This window comes from Pygocentrus nattereri, chromosome 6, assembly GCF_015220715.1.
Source record: "Pygocentrus nattereri isolate fPygNat1 chromosome 6, fPygNat1.pri, whole genome shotgun sequence".
Classification (NCBI taxonomy): domain Eukaryota; kingdom Metazoa; phylum Chordata; class Actinopteri; order Characiformes; family Serrasalmidae; genus Pygocentrus; species Pygocentrus nattereri.
The window spans coordinates 21458568-21478234 of NC_051216.1; the positions used below are offsets into that span (position 1 = coordinate 21458568).

The 19667-nt window shown below is 38.5% G+C and overlaps 2 protein-coding genes across 4 annotated transcripts in view; one reads left to right on the plus strand and one right to left on the minus strand.

Moving 5' to 3' along the window:
- Window positions 1–1092: 1092 nt before the first annotated feature.
- prkra (protein kinase, interferon-inducible double stranded RNA dependent activator) lies at window positions 1093–5535 on the plus strand. Its single transcript, XM_037539173.1, is given in 9 exon segments — window positions 1093–1186; window positions 1718–1890; window positions 2038–2119; window positions 3517–3595; window positions 3702–3819; window positions 3994–4084; window positions 4182–4213; window positions 4216–4353; window positions 4587–5535. Coding segments are annotated over 9 exon segments (885 nt in total). The 5' UTR covers window positions 1093–1172; the 3' UTR covers window positions 4745–5535.
- A 2348-nt stretch (window positions 5536–7883) lies between these two features.
- osbpl6 (oxysterol binding protein-like 6) overlaps window positions 7884–19667 on the minus strand; it is a 66432-nt gene continuing 54648 nt past the window's right edge. For all 3 annotated transcript variants that reach the window (XM_017692333.2, XM_017692334.2, XM_017692332.2), the window contains 9 exons: window positions 18123–18376; window positions 16448–16585; window positions 14857–14920; window positions 14453–14531; window positions 14210–14354; window positions 13967–14111; window positions 13269–13395; window positions 12708–12830; window positions 7884–12257 (listed from right to left, as the gene is read on the minus strand). In XM_017692333.2, coding sequence (XP_017547822.1) covers window positions 12149–12257; window positions 12708–12830; window positions 13269–13395; window positions 13967–14111; window positions 14210–14354; window positions 14453–14531; window positions 14857–14920; window positions 16448–16585; window positions 18123–18376 — 1184 coding nt within the window. In that variant the 3' untranslated portion in view covers window positions 7884–12148. The remainder of the gene's footprint in view (window positions 12258–12707; window positions 12831–13268; window positions 13396–13966; window positions 14112–14209; window positions 14355–14452; window positions 14532–14856; window positions 14921–16447; window positions 16586–18122; window positions 18377–19667) is intronic.

The following is a 19667-nucleotide window of genomic DNA, read 5'->3' on the forward strand; positions in this document are numbered from 1 at the left end:
CCTTTACTATATTGATCTGTAGGTCTCTGTTCATAAACATAAACTAACCGAAACTAATTTACTATAAAATCAAAGTGTTTGTATGAATTCAGAAAAAAAGAAACACGTCAGTCACGACTGCATATGTGTACATATTTCTATATTGTGGTCTATTTACACAAAGTAAGGTTAGTTCATCATTTAGGTGACGTATGTGCTCCCAAGTTTTTATGCTGCTGCACTGACGTTGAACCGTGTGCTGCACTGGCTTGGTATGACCAACAGGTCAAAACAAGCTCAGAACAAAGTGACCGCTGTGCCCTAATTGGTGCTCTTGGTTTGTGCTTATTTTGCTTTGACATGTTACATTTTTATACACATAGAAACCAAAAGGAATGACAGATTTCTCACAATGTAGTGGAGTAAAAAGTAAGATTTTTGACTTTGAAATGTAGTGGAGTGAAAGTAAAAAGTCACCCAAAATGGAAAAACTTAAGTAAAGTACAGATACACAAAAAACTACTTGAGTACAGTAACGAATTACATTTACTTAGTTACTGTCCACCACTGGTGCTGGACACCTTTCCTGCCCTAAAGGGACCTTTGAGAAAAAAATCAAACCCTGAACCTTTCAGGTGAGCACCAGATATTTTTACATACCCATTAGAAAGTATGGTCCAGTCTTATGCACATCCTGACATTTCTGGTCGTGGTCTGAAAGCTTTGTCCTTTAGCACAGTGGTCCACAGGAACCCCCAGACCATCCTTCTGATATTCAGGAACACAAATATTCTGAAAAGAGACTTAGAGGGAGAAGAGTATCTTATCTGACCGGACAGTAGCTGTGTTGGTGATCTGCCATTGTCTATGATAAGAGCGGACAGCTTCCCCAACTGCTCCTGCATATCTTGCAGCACCTACTACCTGCAAAACACACAATAACCTCTAACTCAGGTAAAAACAATAAAACTACAACCAGCAAGAGGGCGTGAATTGACAAAAGGGATTGGGTTACTACATAGAAAGGCGGGATGGAAGCTGAATGCTCGAAGCTTATTAGTCAAACTGTATGTCAAGTAAAATGTCCTCTCTCTAATTGGTTACAAACTCCAACCCGCCTTCCTCCTCCACTGAGTCTCTTGTTGTGGATGCTGCAAGAAGTCTAGGCGAGTAACGTTACATCTGCTTCAATAATGACAGAATCTCAGTAAGTTAAACCTTAAGTCCTGATGTGCTTTGAGTTTCATTTATCATTAAACCGACCTCATCTTAGAGTTTCAGACAACCGCTGTTTTCGAAACGTCTGTCACACCGGTCTTTAGCTTGTGTGCTAGCATCGTCGTGTCTCGTTCACTAACTTCAGCAAAGCAACTGAATTTGTTTAAACTTTGTGACGAAACTCGCAACTGTAGCTAGTTCATCATTAAAACATCCAGAAAAAACGGATCACCTAAACGTGACGTACATAAAGTAACTTTACATTAGTAAATAAGCTAGCTACTTAGCTCGCTAGCATGCTGTTGACCCAACGAACCCCAGCTGTCACGGCATGTCTGCGTTTATGTAGAGCTCTACAGATTATTCATCTTATTGCTGTTGTTGTTTTGGTGTTCTGTCCTGTACACAAGACGCTAAACTGAGCGAGTACTTTAACCGTTCTCAGTCTGTATGGTGTTTGCCATACGCGTTAGCAGTTTGGCTATGCTAACGTGTCTGTTTTCCCTCTTCATCTTTCCAGCTCTGCTGTGGCGGGTCAGCATGTCGCTGCTGATAAAACCCCGATTCAGGTGCTTCATGAGTACGGCGCTAAGATGGGTCGGCCGCCCGTGTACGTCATGGAGCGAGCGGACGGAGAGGCGCATCAGCCCTTATTCGTCTTCAGCGTCACCGTAGGGGATGTCACCTGTTCAGGTCAGGCTCACACTGAGAGTCGGCGTTACTGTTATATCAGCTAGGACTGGTGTTCAGAGCTCTGTGTCAGCGTCGTTTAGTGCTGTCAAGTTGACCACTGCGTCCCAAATTCATAGTTTATTTAACTCCCCTGTTTGTCCGATGTAGGTCAGGGGCCCAGTAAAAAAGCTGCCAAACATGAGGCTGCAGAGGCTGTTCTGAAACTCCTGGAATTAGACGCTGAGAATAGGTGAGTACACAGCATATCACAATTTACGAGACGTCATACCCCACACAGTAATGCTCACTCAAGCTTTCTGCCTCCTTAATCACACCTGATTCAACTCCTCAGACAGTTGGCAATACCTTTATGAGCTGAATTCAGAGCGTTAGACGAGGGCTTTGCCTTGTTTACTATATACACAAATACGTTTCCAGACACTCCCGCTAAACAGTGATTTTGACTAATTTAAGATGCACCGATTGCACCAATCACCAATTCACTCCTGCACTCCCCCTGATTGCCAGCTCTAGCGTTGTTAGTAAATAGACATGCGTTTTCTTCATTTTAATTTTGTTCAAAATATCAGGACCTAGTGTCATGAATCGAACTGAACCATTGGCTGAGTGTGTTGTTACACCTTGGTGGAGCTGAAGAGGCGTTTGTGATCAGAGCTGACCATCTAACGTCAGTATCTGACCTCACTCATGCTCTTGTGGCTGAATGCAGTCAAATCCTCACAATAATCTCACAACTTCTAGTGCAGTGGTCTCCAACCCTGGTCCTGAAGAGCTGCCTTCCTGCAGAGTTCAGTTACAACCTGTATCCAGTAAGATGCCCTGCCCCTTAATTAACTCTAACACATCTGATCCAGCTAATTAGGAATGTGGAAGAAGTTGATTAACTAGAGCAGGTGTGACAAATTGTGCTTGGAACTAGGCTCTGCAGGCATAGGCTCTTCATAGTTTGTGTGAGTCACAGAGCCAGTATAACAAACACTGTTATACAAGCAAAAGTATTGAAATATTACTTTTCAATAGCCAGAGACCCTCCCCAAGGTCTGATGTGATTGACTTACAACAAAATGAGGTCTGATAGAATTGGCCAAATATTACGTTCGTCACTCTCTGGTAGTATGGCAGGTTCAGCGCTGCATTAGAGCAGTAGTACCTCCCCCAGGTCGCACCTTGCTACATATTGTGTTTGAGAATAAACTATAGATGATTTGGACTAGTAATGTACATTCACAAAATGCTCCCAAAAAGTGGCCTAGCAGCACCACTGTATTTGACAGTGCATTTATTGTATTAAAGTTTAGGCAAATCTGGTGTACTGTAATAAAATATCTGTATTTTAATCATTTTATTGTATTTGTAATCTAAAAATTTAATATTACATTTCTCTGTAATGCCAAACCTAGTGTATTTAGTCCCAATTTTATAAATGCATACATATCAACCGATATGTACATGAAAAATATTGGCTGTCAGCATCAGCCTGGAATTTTCTCCCTGATTAAGAAGTGTTGGATGTGCAGGTGTATAGAAACCTTTGGACATATATAATAACTTTGTAATAGAAGCATTCTGTTGTACTTTCATAGTTTAAAGGCGGCTTCACCTGATATTCTTTTATGTCTTTCAAAGCCCTCAGAATCCAAGCCTCGAGAATAATGGCTATGGTGCTGAAACAAATGACCAACCTAATCCAGTAGGAATATTGCAGGTATGTCATACACTGTGTTAGACTAGTTTTAGAATCAACAAACTGTTTTCGTTGTGTTTAAGAAGTCAGATGTTGATCTGTTGTCTTGCATGTGTCCATTCTCTAGGAGCTTGCTATGCAGAGGGCATGGCGCCTGCCAGAATATGTGGTGTGTATGGAATCAGGGCCAGCTCATAAGAAGGAGTTCACAGTTACCTGCAGATTAGAGACACTTTCTGAGACAGGTACGCAGCTTCTGCTTGGGAGCCCAGCTTTTATATACACTGATTTATACTTCTGTTCCTTACACTTGCAACAGTGTTTGACTATCAAACATAATGTGGTAAGATAGCAAACGATTCAGATTATCAAGTTATGTGCACTTGCATGTGCTGAAGTGTGCTTAATTGCATTATCAGGCACAGGGAGCTCTAAGAAGAACGCCAAGAGGGTAGCGGCAGAAAAAATGTTGGAAAAACTACAGAGTCTCTCAGGCTCTCCTGAGATTACATGGGTGAGATTAGCATCCACTTATAGCAACTGATAATCAAAGCCTGCTCTTTTAATACATTAAATACCCTGAAGATCTGACCAATTATCTCTTAACTCTCACCAGAGTCCAAAGCCACATGTGTATCTGGAGAATTTGCGGTCCTCAAAGCTGGAGAAGATATCTTTACTGAGGAGGAATCCTCTAAGTATCCCAAACACAGACTATGTACAGATGATGCTGGAGTTATCTCAGGAGCAGGGCTTTGAGGTTACATATTTTGACATAGGTGAGCTTTTTTCCTGACGGAACATTATTTCTTTAATAATTATTATTTATTATCTTCCAATTTATCTTCTCTGATAACAAAACACCTCTATATAAAGTATGCTGCCCAGTGTACAATAGGTTCCTGTTTTTTTTTTCCTTTTCATTTTATTATGAATTATTCCATGATATATTATTATATGTATATTATTTTAACATTGTGACTGTTAAATGCGTTGTGTGTATGTTTTGCAGATGAACTTACAGTCAATGGGCAGTACCAGTGTTTGGCGGAGCTGTCCACAACGCCGGTTACTGTGTGTCATGGTACAGGAATTTCCTGTAGTAATGCTCACAATGATGCAGCTCATAGTGCGCTGCAGTACATCAAGATTATGGCCACCAGCAAATAAACAGATAAACCTTCTACAGCCTCCAACTGCATTATGTAATCAGCTTATCCAGCAGATCTCTTGAACATCATGAACAGATCGGAGCCATCACTTAAACCTGGAGACCGATTAGAATTTTATGTCTATTGCTATTGAAAATGATTTTGTTTGTGCAAACAAATTGCAGAAGTATGGTAAGTGGATAATGGCAGAGTATTTATAAGCCTGAATCATGTCACTTGTACTCATTTTGAAGATCTTGCCAAAGCCTATAAAGCTGGTGTTTTCATTGCTGGCTTTAGTGAAGGCCTTTGAAGAAGAGCTGAATTATTTGTGTTTTAGACAAAACAGTGTCAAGTTAGCTCCTACAAAGCTAAACTCATTTATTCAGTTCCCTTACTTATTTCTCCACTAATGTTTAAGTATATTTGATGGTCAGCTGAACATGTCACATTTAGATATCATAGAAAATTATTACAAAATGAAGATATATAGGTATGTGTACATGTGGTCCATATACAATAACAGTCCAAAGGTTTCTGACAGTGGAGTGAAAAAAAACTGCTTTGTATATGATTTAAGCTGTGAAGCACAAAAAATAACATTTGAAAGAGGGGAAACAAATATTTTATAAGGGGGGGGGGGGGTGTGGTGAAGATTATAAAAATATATTTTTTAGACACTTTTTTTAATGCATCTGTACATGCCAGTCAGATGCTGTGTAACACTTGTGACTAACTGTTTTAATGAAGGTTTGAGTGATTTGGTATTTATTTGTCCGCATGTTCATGATTAAAAGAATAAAAAAGTAACAGATTCTTCATTTTGTTGGTTGTACACGATAAATAGTTATGCAAAATGTATCACTAAATAAACCATTTTGCTAGCTTAGTCCAGTTAAATAGATCTTTACTGTAGGATTGTTTACCCACGTGTGGATTATGCCAGTATAAGTGCCAACTGGCCGTTAAAGGGTAACTCCACCGATTTGACTAAATTAATCATTCAGTGGTTTTAGATTTCATCAAACGGACTGGTTCGGTTTGAAATAAGCCTTTCTAAAGAGATTTACAAATCCGAGTAGTTCACCACTATAGCACTAGGAACCAGACGTCCGACGAATTTAATGTCTCTGGAAACTACATCCCGGTAAGTTATTACACAAAATGGTTATGAATGTGTTGCTTGATACATGAAACATTGTTCTGTGACAGTTTTGTTATAAAATGTAGTCCTACACATATTTTAGCACAAACTATTACTCCGGGATCGATTCCGGGTTTCCTCTCAAAACCGCATTCTCAATTGAGATCAACGCGCGCGAGCTAACGTGCTGGCTGGCCTATAGCTACAGCCGGCTAACGCCAGCAGCAGCTTTAGTTTAGTTTTACATTTTTATTACACCATGTGTTAGATGACCGAGTATGCAGAGCACTTCAAGGAGGTCCGTTTCTAAAATACCGTAGAGCCATATCAGTTACAACCAGAATGCATAAATTAGTTGCAGCGGAGGGAGAGAGACTGACTGAACCCGCCGGAGCCGAAGCAGAACAACTCAGCGCAAATAGAAATTGGTGTCAATAACAAGCGACTTGCTTCTCTGCTTACTAGTTTATAAGGTGGGATAGCGAGGCATATGGTTATTGTATGGCGTTGCCTACAATAACAAAAATTGCAAAAACATACATGTCTTATACGTCCACTGGTAATTTGCAAAATCGGCTCTTCTTTAAAGTCTTAAGGCAGGACGTTATGTATGAAACTGTCCCATAGAGTGAGCTGTTTTTTTAATTAAATTTAAAATTAAATTTAAATTTTTAATCACACCCTACACCAATGTTTAACATTTTAGATCTACTTGTAGAACTGCCAGTGTTCAGCCTATATTATACAACAGTTAGTTCCGGCAGCGCAAGCTGATTGGTTCTAACCATGCTGTTATTTAACGCCACAGGTTTTTCACAAACACTGTATCACTCCACTAAGACTTTGACAGCTGTGGGAGATGCCCAAGCCATTTCAACGTTTTTACTTCTTAATTTGAGCACAAACAGAAAATGAGTACTTTTAAGGTCACATTTGACAGACAGATGAGTTGGTCAGACTCTGAAGATGAGACTACACTAAATTCTGAAACTGTCATTTCCACTGAGCAAGCTTTTCAGTTGGCAGCTGTGACAGAAGAACACCTAAACAACCTGGAATTAGCCAAAGAAAATTGACTGTAAAATGCTTTACAGACTGGCTGGAGCAAAACAACATTAATATTGATCCAGCAAAAAGAGACATCATTTCATGAGAATACTCCCTCTCGTGTTCTGCTGCTTAAAAGTACAATGTAAGGTCCTTTTAAAAAACCTATAAACTTAAGCATGCTGGTTGCAGCTTTTAGTATTTAGTCCCCAGGTTTAATTTGCTGCAAGTAACTGGTTTGAATCTCAGCAAACTGCATACCAGTGCTGTGTGTTCCATTCTTTGTAGATTTGCTTCAGCTGTTTCCCATACAGTCCCAGTGTTGGCTGAGTACGAGCTTGATGAGCATGATATCATCATACTGTGCTGTAGAGAAGCACTGGTAGTGTTATACAACACTCTCTGGTCTGTTGTATTAAAATAAACATCTGATATACACTGCTCAGAAGCCCGATGTCTTGATGTAAATTAAACAAATGCTGTTGGGTTCTGGGGTGTACTGTATGTAAAGTTTTGCTGCTTTTGTGTGATTAATTTAGTGGGAATACTCTCAGAAGATTTATGCAACACTGGAGACTGAGCATCCCAAACAGAAAGGTAACACTCTCAAAGGGATTCAGAACAACAGCTCATGACCTTTGACTTGCAAAACATCACATTTGCACCAAAATGCTGTGAATCAGTCAGCACAATATCAGGATTTTGTGACCTACAGGGTCAAACGGAAGACTGAAGCAATTTGCACCCTTCTGAGTGCAAATAGAACTACATGACCAATATGTTGAAAGTATGTGAAAAAAGGCTTCATACATCTGAAAAACCTATGTAAACAACTTCATCCTCCCAAACCTTTAATGGTGTGCAACAAGGATGAATCCATAACACAGGGAACTGAAAACAGCTGAACTAGGAAGTATGATCTATATCCTGTGAATGTCACACAAAGAAGAATGCAGGGCCACACTGATTTCCAGTAGTTTGGTATATTGGAACAAGCACTAGGTAGCAGCTGTGTACAGTGATCATGGAGATAGAGATATGTATTTATACAATTGCACTTGTTCAAGGAACCCCATTGTTAAAATGGATTCATTTCGCCAGACGGTTCCACACAGAGTGGAAAGGAATTTGTTGGTCTGGACATAAGGGAAACAAAACCAATGAATAAACATACAAACCAGAAATTAAATGAAATGTCTTTATAAGGCATCAGCAACGTTCATTGGCAGGCTATGTCATGTACACATGCAGTTAGAAAAACATGACAACACATGAGCTAGTCAAGAGTTCTACGTGGTCTCCGCCTCTGAGCTGGAAAGCAATGCGACCTTTCTGATGTGCTGTTCTTTCTTCTGTTAAAGGTAATACACTTTAAATTCTAAAATACCTAATACAAACAGTTGTACCAGGACTCCTTTGTTAGTAAGGTGACTGCATTAATTTAAAGTCTCTAAGTACATGCTTATTTTTCTCAGGTTACAGATTATGGACGAAAAGTTCATCAAATGTTGGAAAGCGTTCAGCTGCTGCTATGCACAGCAGAGCTACTGTGGGAAAGTGCATTGGTGTGCAGTACATAGGATGTGTCCAGTAGTTGAGAGACATTATGATCTTTGTGCGGTACAGTGAGTTAATGTGATTACAGATGCGTTAAGGCACAGCAAGTGGGACTGATACAACGAGATATGATTTCATTGTGAGAGAGAACCTATGTTCAGAGATATGTAACTGACTACATTAATCACACACAATGTTTTTCTACCATCAGTATTTCAGTAACCTACTGACATGACATTCTATAAGAGAGCATTTTGTGCCATATAATCTACATAAACTATCTAAAATAAACACCTGACTTTGTCTCTTGTGAACTGTTTGAGATAAAATAAAAGTACAGCAAGTAAATCCAGCACAGTCAACATTACAATGAATAGAAGCTATAAAGAATTACACCATGACTGATGCAATGTGTCCTCATAAGCAGTAAAAAGAAGTACATTTTGTGAACAAAGTGTCTAGAACTGGAATAGTATGTTGTGGTAAAAGCAATCAGTGCTAAGGAGCAAACCGTTAATTTTGGTTAAGAGGTTGTGGGCATAGATCTGCGTAAAAGAGAAAAATTGAAACTGAAATTGAAAATTGTTCACTCAGCAAAATAAACTCTGGGCATTTTTACATTAATAAAAACCCTCTTTGGTTAGAATCAGAAAAGGAATTCCAAACATTGCCCAAAACATCATCTACAAGCAGTAATTCATTTTTCACACTGATGATGCTTTGAAAAACTCTTGAGGTTTCTGACACCTAGGCCCATATTTATATTTATTGTCTTAGAACAAGAGTCCTGATTCAAGAACAGGTTCTTCCTGACCAATGACTGCATTCTTGAAAGTTAAAAGTCCTCTACTTTGAAAAGTTCTGACCTGTATGAAGTACTGTGTGAGATGGCCAGCAGGTGTCTCTGGTGCAGTAATAATACAGCAGCTATGTTCATTCTGAGCAGTTTGGGAGTCATGCAGCAAGAGAAAGAGTTAAGGATGTCCTAAACCTGGCACATGTACCAACTGAGAAAAAAAACCCAAAACAAAACAAAAACCTACACACCTTTGACTTCCAGCCCAATACTCTACACTTACATTCCATAACGCGGCAACCTTAACAACTGTTGGACTAAAACACTTAAAACAACTGAATCCCATAAATAAATCAGGTAAAAAAACAGTAAATTTTAAAACAACACAAGTTGTTGCAAGTATATTAATAAGAGTTTTAAGCTTTTGTCAATGAGCAATTCTAAAAATACTAGCCTGGGATATGTCTGCATTCACAGGTGAGTAGTGTGTAAAGTGCTCCACCTGCATTTTAGTAGCATCTTAAAGACAGCAATAAATCACACTAAATGCAAATGTGGCTTAAATTAAATTTAGGAAAAAACACTTTATGTACAGTGGACACACACACACACACACACACACACACACACACACACACTATCTAAGCTGCTTATCCTGGAGCCTGACCCAGCAGTCATTGGGTGAAAGGCAAGAAACACCCTGGACAGGTCGCCAGTCCTTCACAAGGCAGACACACTGAAATACATTCACACACACATTCACACATAGGGGCAATTTAGCATCTCAAATTCTCCTGACTGCATGTCTTTGGTCACCCAGGCCCTTCCTTCTGTGAGGTGACAGTGCACCACTGTGCCTTATTGAAATTGCAGGTATTTGTGATCAAGATATATCATGTATTTCATATACCTCACATTTTTCCATCTTTAGAGTGACATTACAATCAACAAAATTAAAGAGATAAACTAATTCATATGTGACTATTAGGAAAATTAATAAGCAGACTTTGTTAAAGTCACTATGAACCTTTGACACATACACTTTTTCACCTATGCAATTTTATCCCACTCTTCCTTGCATAAAAAAATCAAGCTCCCTTAAAATCTCATGTGCACAATCCAATTTAGGCCATTTCACAGGTTCCAAGCTCTGATTGGGCCATTCTAAGACACAGATTTTCCCTTTTTAAATCATTCCTTGGTTGTGGGCGTTGGGTCAGTATCATTTGGAAGGTGAAATTCTTTTCAATTTGCAGATGTTTTGTGTCAAAACAGCTTGATATTTGGAGTTACTCCTTCAAATAAAACTGTGTTATGAGATGGTTTTAGGTGATTTAACATATATATTTTTCAAACTTTAGATGGGATTGGATGATCTTTTTGTAAAAAATTGATTCAGTTTTTCAACTGTAATCTGTTGCCCATACATAAGCAGAATATGGGGGATTACTGTCACATGCAAGGAGTGACCACTACCTGACAGAAATTCCTACAGCTTTTTAAATGTTGCTGTAGGTCTCTTGATGGCCTCGTTGATAAGTTATCTTCTTGTCCTGTCATTAATGTTTGAGGATTTTCCTGACCTGAGTATATTTTCCAGGCCTTCATGAAGCATTTCTATCACGAAGGATGGAATCATGAAAATGTCAGGAATTTTACTTGGGGTTTATCAGAATTACTTTCATTAATGGCAGGTCTTTGGACATTGTATTGAATGTGATTTGTGAGCACAGCTTCAGCTACCTTTTAAAAAGTTGTGCATATATATGCAACTAAGGTATGGTATATTTTTTATTTCAATTTTACCTAATAATTACTTAGAATTTTGTTGATTGCTATCTGAATGTGTGTACACTTTTATATCCACTATATGCTGCTCAAGATAAGAGTGTCTGCCAAATGAATAAATGTAAATGTATAAAACACCTTGATAGTTTCTGGTGAGCACAATGGACAGAAAACTGGAGGTTATCTTGTTAGAACAGCTTTTCAAAGCAGAGATGCATGGTACTGTAGTTCATGGGCTGCTCAAATGGTCTGCTATCCTGGTCAGCCCTCTGCAAAAGGGTCCAAATCTTTGGGAGTGTTATAAGTGTATACATTTTTAAGAACACATTATGAAACCTGACAAAATACAGTTTCTAATCACTGAACCAAGTCACTAACCTCACTGAGGCAAGTCCTGTTCTTATTCCCTGGATATATCTAAAGATAGCAGATGGAGCTGAAGGAAAAGGGATGCCCCTTTTTCAGAAACCATGAATAGGACTGGCTGGTCTGTTTCTACTCTCCCACGTGGGTCTACTCACTGACCCCACACTGGCAAAGAGCTTCTAAGCTTTGACGTTTTACAAAAATACCATTACATTTTTAAACTACAAATGATGTATTGACAAGTCATTATAGCATGTGCCAATGAAAGCTGCCTTCTAAACATGCAGAATATTCTGTAGATACTGTATTTGTAACCAAGAGATAATTCACACTGTCAGTTCTAAATCAGAGCACTTGAAATCATATGGGTTTGACTAAAAGCATAAAACTGGGTTGTTAACAAGTGGCTTCTTAAGGCAAGGACGTAACGGAAAGCCCAACAGGCTTCATTAGGATAACTCTACAACTCGGGCGGTTGCCATGACGATGACCCTGTCTCTGCATGTTACTATGGTGAGGGAAATTCTGGAAGAGGAGGGGTGGTGCAATGATGTGCAGAGTCTGTCTTCATTCATCATTTGCTTTCCTTCAGTGTGTGCCTGGAGCCGTGCCAAAGTCGTTGGTATGTCCAGTCCCACTGCGCTTCACTGTAAGCAGCATTGTGCATAGGTAAAGCTTCTATAGTCTGTAGCAATGGTGATATGTTTTGTACAGGTATTTGGATGCTACCACAGTTGAGGGTTTTCCATCTTAAGGAAGCCTGGCTCCTTGCGCAGCTCCCAGTACGTGTTATTAGACACCCACCTCTCTCTCTGGTTTGAGTCTACAACTTTCCTGTGAATGAAAATACAATGAAAACTATTATATACTATCAACTATCAGTAAGATAGTCATTTTACATGCAAGTGGACCTGACCAATAAAGTGACTGAATGAAGGAAATCCATGAGAGTTAGCTTTACAGAGCTAAAGTAGAAAGTTGATGGTGAAGGCATACTGACAGCAGTCTAAACCTAAGTGATTTTACTTCCCACAAGAGTGCTCTCCAAATCTTACAAAGTGAAGCTTTCAGGTGTACCTTTGTGCTTTCATATCAAAACAGACCTTTACATAAAAAGATGTGTGTTCACACTTGGTGCTGTTTTGTTCAGACCAAAGATTAGGTTGAATTACACACACAGAAATGAGATTCTCCATTGAAAATTTCTTTGACACTAGGCCTAATCTGCATATTGCAAAAATCGGCTCTTAAACAAATACACAGACACAAAGATTAGAGACTCACTTAAAAAAGCGTGGCTGGTGTTTTGTGTTGTTCTCTTCATGCCACTTCCTCCGGGCCCGCTGTAGCTCTTCAATCCTCTGTTTCTCAGCTGCAGCCAACTCCACCTTTCCCTCCTCCAAATACCTGTGGAAGAGGGGGAGATAGGGTGTCACAGCGCCCCGGTAAACTGCTTTCATGCTTTTTTCAGGCCCCTGCTTTTTTTACATTAAAGTATAATGATCTTTAAAAAATTAAGCTTTCAGAAAGTAAATATTTATGAATGTGAAATAAACAACACTTAATTGATTTCTATTACTTAACTAGTAGAACTAGTAAATAGGCCATGTCTTCACCACATGATGGCAGTAACACACAGTCTCTCTGATCTGGGAGTAAAACTGACTACATCTGACTACACAGCAATGAATCATGTGAACGTGAGTCTCTGTGTGCAGGTGGGGAGGGTAGATGTGTGTTTCAGGTCTGGTCTGATTTTCATATAGATCTGTGTATGTGTGGTTATGTGTGTGTAGGATCTCATCTGGATTGTGCATCCATGCGTGTGAGAACATGTGCATATACCTCTGATCTGGTCTGAAGCGAGCATCTGTAGGTGGTAGAAGCTCCGTCATCTCCGGACAAAACTCATTCAGCTCAATAGCAAATCTAGTGAACCCATAGTAGAGCTCATAGTCGGTAGGCATGGAGCCTAAAAAGACATAAACCACACAGGTCAAATATTAATAGCAATGTGATATTTCTATAGATGCTAATTGTTACATGTTACCACAAATTAGCTACAAAAAAATGTATTTGCTTTTAAACCGCTCTGTTTTACAAAAATCTACACCTGGAGGGCAGGAGTCTTGTACACCTGGTGGATACAACTAATTAGGTTAAATGGCAACAGGTCAGTAACATGGGTATGAAACGTCTTCCAGAAGTAAAGATGTGAAATTTTGTACAGCACACAGTTCAAAAGATAGTAACCATGATGCTATGGGGGTGCATTTGTATATATATATAGGTTTTGGGGAAAGGGAAACCATTTCACTTTCAGAACTAAAGCAACTGATCTCCTAAACACTTACAGAAACTTACCAGCCAACATCAGTACCTGACTTCAGTAATGCTCACTAATGCAATCAAATCCTCACAGCAGTGTTCTGGTATCTTCCCAGGTTAATATTCTTCATTTCAGAAGAAATTTTGAACAAACAGGTGTCTGGATACTTTTGAACATATAAAGCATATCCTCCTTTAACCACAGACAGGTGTACCTGGTCTCCAGATGCATTTGGCAGAGGGTGGGACTCCACAGTAAAGACCTTCATGCCATTTCCCAAACAGTCTGTGAACCACCTTCCCCTCTTGATCCATCACAAAGCCCTGTACCTCATTCACATTGGAGCTCCAGTAGTTACCCTGTGCACATATACACATACGACAGGAAAGAAAAACAGGAGTTAAAAAAGACGCTGGGTAATGACTTATAATATAATAGTGTGTTTTTGGTTTGATACCTTGATGAAGGTGAGTTTGCAGATACAGGTACTGGTCTTGGTATTTCTGATAGTGATCTCTCCATAGTGCTCAATCCACCTCCTTCCACTAAGAATATTGTGCACACAGGTGGTGACTTTATTCCATTCGTAGTGGTCACCATAACTATGGACACACATCATACATACTAACGTGTTAGTCCTGCTAGGTTTACAAGTGCAATAAAACACTAAAAGGTTTTGAGTGTTTTAGAGGTTCTGTACCTGGGCAACATCACATTTACTGTGCCAATGGGGAGGATTTCCATAGACTTCCCCCAGAACTTGTTTTTCCATCTGACATCTAACACAGCATAGAAACAAATACATGTGAACACAAAATAATCATATTGGGGGACAGTGGCCCCACCTCTTTCTTGTCTTCAAATGACCATCAAAGCTCAACCATCTCTTGACTGTAAGGAATAGCTAAAAAAATTCTTTGGGCACATTATACCACTAGTTTCTGTGGCTGATTCTATGGTCCATTTAACAGCAGCTACAACATTACTCTTACTCCTAGACTATAAAGAATAAAGGAATGACAGCTAGTATAGCCAGTATCAGGTTCACATTAAAAAGCCTGCCAATTATGAAGAGAAGAACCCAATTGAAAGGTCCATTCTTACCTTGCCAGAAAGTGAAGTTTTTGGACTCACAGTGGCAGGCAGAGACAGGGGGGTGGTGGCTCACCTGGACAGAGGTGGACAGAGAGAGACACATAAAGGACCATTACAAAATATAACTATCATATTGTTACTGTAACTGACCTCCATGCTGAAATTCAGGATTTTTTAAAACAAAATTAAAAATTTTGTGTAATGTCCCGAAAAAGCAGAGTTACCAACATGAAAAAAGTGTGTGCTGCTTTCTTTTAGGCCTTTTATCTTAGGCTTGCCCATAATGCTGAGCTACTGTAATTGAGGACCAATAATGGAAAATAAATTATATAATAACAAGTATGTAGATTGACATTATAGCTCTTTATCCTTTAACTGGTTTCACATTTTAAAAATGTTAGTCTAACCGTTTACAAAATGAGCTGTATTTTAAGGTAGCTAATGTATGTAATACCCTAAAATACTTCTAACTGCTAAGGAAAGTACTTAACCGGCATTTTTAGCAAACAAGCACTCTATGGTGAACAGTGAAGGGTCGATTCTAGTGCACCTTTTGACATCACTACCAAGAGCATAATAAAAAAGGCAAACTATGAGTAGCATAAAATTTTAAATTTTATTAACATGTTTTGTTCAACATAATTTAATAGTTCATGGTATTTATACGATATTAAGGACAAAAATTCTTACCAGCAGAGGTTTGTTTTAAGAGGTAAATTTAATCCTTTAAAGAGTACTTATCTATATATTTGTCTTATCTTCTATAGTATTTGTCCTTCTATTTCAGGCATACTGTGACTGGAAATAAAATGCAATTAACAGTGTTCACTATGAAGTATTCAGTAAAAAGAATCAATATTTTTTCATGTAACACTTTTGATTTGTCAGGTTCACTACCAGTCCAACAGAGTCACCCTTTTCTGTATTTTTCACAAACGGATCCATGTGCACACACACGCACACACATGTGCACAGAGTGCCACTAGGGGAAAGAGCACTGCTGACAAAGACCCTTTTACAACCACACAGAAGAGATTCTCTGCCAGAGGACAGGTGCTTTTTATCTCTCAGTACGAATGCATATGCTCATATTATGGCTAATATGAATCGTATTTTACAGGCTTTGAATACACCGAATACTTATTGCACTGCAGGTGACGATGAAAAGTGGATGTCTAAAGTAAACTAGTTATAATTTTTTTATTCAGTTTCCATATATTAACAATCACAATCCTGTTATTTGAAGGCCTTTGCTGATGAAATGTAGTTAGGTTACATTTTTTGTATTTTGAAAAAAAGAGAACACTTCTGAACACTAAACCTAGAATGAAATACCAACACAGTAAAACAAACACTTAAGGTTCCAAATAATTTGGGCCAGCATACACAAACTCACACAAAAACAAACACACATTTTCATTTTATGAATGTATGATATAAAATAAAATATATAAAAATAAATAAATAAAAGATCAGTAAACCATACTGGTCTAAATGACTCACTCCAATGACTCACTCCTGATTGGTAGTACTGAAGCTATTATTGTAGGTAGTAATAACCCATCAGCAGTGGTGAGAAACACAAGATTAAAAGTTCTACCTGTTCAGAGAAGAAGCAGAAGCCTTTGTCTTCCCGGATACATTCATAAGTCTCTCCCAGTATGGGGTTAAAGGGCTTGCTGCCTGCACGGTAGTACGTGGAGGAGTACGCTGAGACAGCAAATGCAGCTACCAGCGCCTACAGAGACAAATCAGCAGGAGATACACACCAGTTACAGTCACTCCAATCATTACAGGAAACCAGTGTTCTTACACAGCTTACATCTTAAAAATATTAAGAATGGTGGCATTCAATGAAAGAAAACCCATTAAAGAAATGCTGCAAGCTCTGGCTATCTAAGAGATTTAAAGCTAGTGCAGATCCAGAGACTTAAGGGTTTAAGATGTGAATTTGGAGCTTTTAGTAAAGTTTCCCCTTAAAGGACATAGAGAAAAAGGTGAATTATATACAGCATGTGAGGGCCACTGCAGATAAAACGGGGCTACTTAGCAACAAAGCTAAAAGGACTTAACAAGGCCTGGCAGCATAGGGATTTTTACCACAGAGAGACTTTGTTCCCTGTACAAATGCAGGCACACACACACATACCACTAAACCTCTAATACTCTGGGGATATAGTTACCTGCTGTAGGCAGTAATTGTCCTTCTATAGGTGACATTACCTTGGTTCCTGTTCTATTCTGCTGTCAGTATGTATGTGCTTGAGGCTCCTCTCACTGCACTGTTACAGCTCCCTAATGCTTAACACTGTCTTTCCTTGGCCTTGTTTTATGCTAAGCTGCATTACTCTATCTAAGGGATATGCACTTTTTCTTTTTTCTAAAAGACTGATTTGAAAAACAGCATTCTGTAAATGTCTATTTCAAAATCAAAGAGCTGAAATTATGGTGTAATTACACTGTCAGGAAAAAAAGGTACTGTACAGGTATATTTTTGTTCATCAAGATGCAATGTAAATGCACCTTCGAAGGTACAACAATGGTCTTAAGGGCCAACATTTTTCCAGGCCAGGTGAAAAGTATGTATTTGTAATATTATATGTATATAATATTATATATTATATATTTTTTCCCCAGTAATCACTGTGTCGACAATTTGTCTATATTACAGCTTTTGTTCTTTTTGGGAGCCTTGCTTTCAGTTTTTCAAAGAAAAACCTCTAAAGTTCTGTCTTAGAAGTTGGTTGCATTTTCTTCTTTTCACAATTTAAATAATCCCAAACACATTCTGGTGATGCTGAGGTCTAGACTTTGGGGCTCGTTCATTGTTCTAAGAACACCAGCCGCTTCTTTGTTTGATTTGCAGTTTTTTTTTGTAAAGTACTGTTAAACTTATGGTGACTGTTTTGGTGGTTGACCAGGTCTTACACAGTTGTTAGGAGTCCCTCTATGTCTTTTAATCCATTATTGAGACTTGTGTTTTTTTCACTTGCTTCCCCTTCTTTATGCAAGTGGATTATTTCATGTCTAATCCTCAAGAAATAAGCTGAAAAACTTAATAACAGTTTTGACTGGAAGTTAAATAAATGTAGGGTCTGTGATCTCTGGTTTTTCACAGTACTGTACATTTTCCACATGGAATTGTCATAGTCAATGAACATATCTGAAGTTGCAAGAGAAGGTTAAATTTACATGCAAATTTAGTAGCCTAAGTTACTCTAAAACACAATGTTGAGATTCAAATGTTGAAGATTTCTGGGAACTTGAGAGTGTACCATGCGTTCATAAGGGTCGTCAGTCTCAGCTGCTTTGTCCAGAAGCTCTGTGTACTCCAGTTCCTCACACATGTGCTGCAGCGTGTTTAGCGGCTCGTTCAGCTCCACGGGCATTGACACTTTGGACAGGTCTTTACCAATATTGTTCCTCAAGATGTTCCACAGGTTAATGTTGGAGGTGTCAGGGGAAGGGGCAGGTAAGCATGTCCGTCGCCCATTACGGAACACACCCCCAGCCAGATCTCCATTCGGCACTGTGGGGACAATAAATGGAGAATGGAATAGCATGAAAGAATCATAGACTTGGTTAACAAAAGTTGGATGCTCCAGAAACTGGGAGATGTGAATATAACCCATTTTATCTATCACAGATTATAGCACCATGCCACTGGACTCCATTTAAAACATTTGATTTATATTACATAGTAATTTATATGTAAGTACTAATCATATCAGATATTTATATGTACATACATATATGTACATAGCCGCCAATGCTGATACACAATCCATTAATAAAAAAGAATAATTAATTAACACATATACCTGCATTAGCATTAGAAACATTTATTTCTGTATGGTTACAAATGCAGTAAAAAGAATAAACTGCACACAATTTAACATAAATATTGTGCTCTTCAAGAGTATAATAAATGCATGGTAACACTTTATTTCAGAGGTCTTCATAACACCTGGCTAATCACTGAATACCATAATTATAAAGAACTTATGTCTGTAATCATAAGATGCCATAAAATGTTTTATGATATAAAGGACATTTGTTCCATTTATAGGCATCATTTCTAAGTAAAGGAGCTTGTAGATACCTAATTAAGAACATGATATATCAGTTTTTTGGAAGATGCTGGTATCCTCAAACTTTCTGTACATCTTACATATACATAAAAAACAGAAATAAACCTGAGAAAATACAGCACTCCATTTATGTTCCATTACCTTTTTAAAAGCAATAAAGTGACAGTTGTTACTTATTTTTAAGAAAGGTGAAGGGATCTGTACGTTACTTTACAATAATTATATTTAGCATTTAAATGCTCAAAAAAAACATACATTTTCTGTATCCACCTTTACTATTTTGATTTTGGACTGTCCCACCTCACAAACTTTGAACTTCTCTATGAAATACACTGCTCAAAAAAATAAAGGGAACACTCAAATAACACATCCTAGATCTGAATGAATGAAATATTCTCATTGAATACTTTGTTCTGTACAAAGTTGAATGTGCGGACAACAAAATCACACAAAATCATCAATGGAAATGAAATTTATTAACAAATGGAGACCTGGATTTGGAGTCACACACAAAATTAAAGTGGAAAAACACACTACAGGCTGATCCAACTTTGATGTAATGTCCTTAAAACAAGTCAAAATGAGGCTCAGTATTGTGTGTGGCCTCCACGTGCCTGTATGACCTCCCTACAACGCCTGGGCAGGCTCCTGATGAGGTGGCGGATGGTCTCCTGAGGGATCTCCTCCCAGACCTGGACTAAAGCATCCGCCAACTCCTGGACAGTCTGT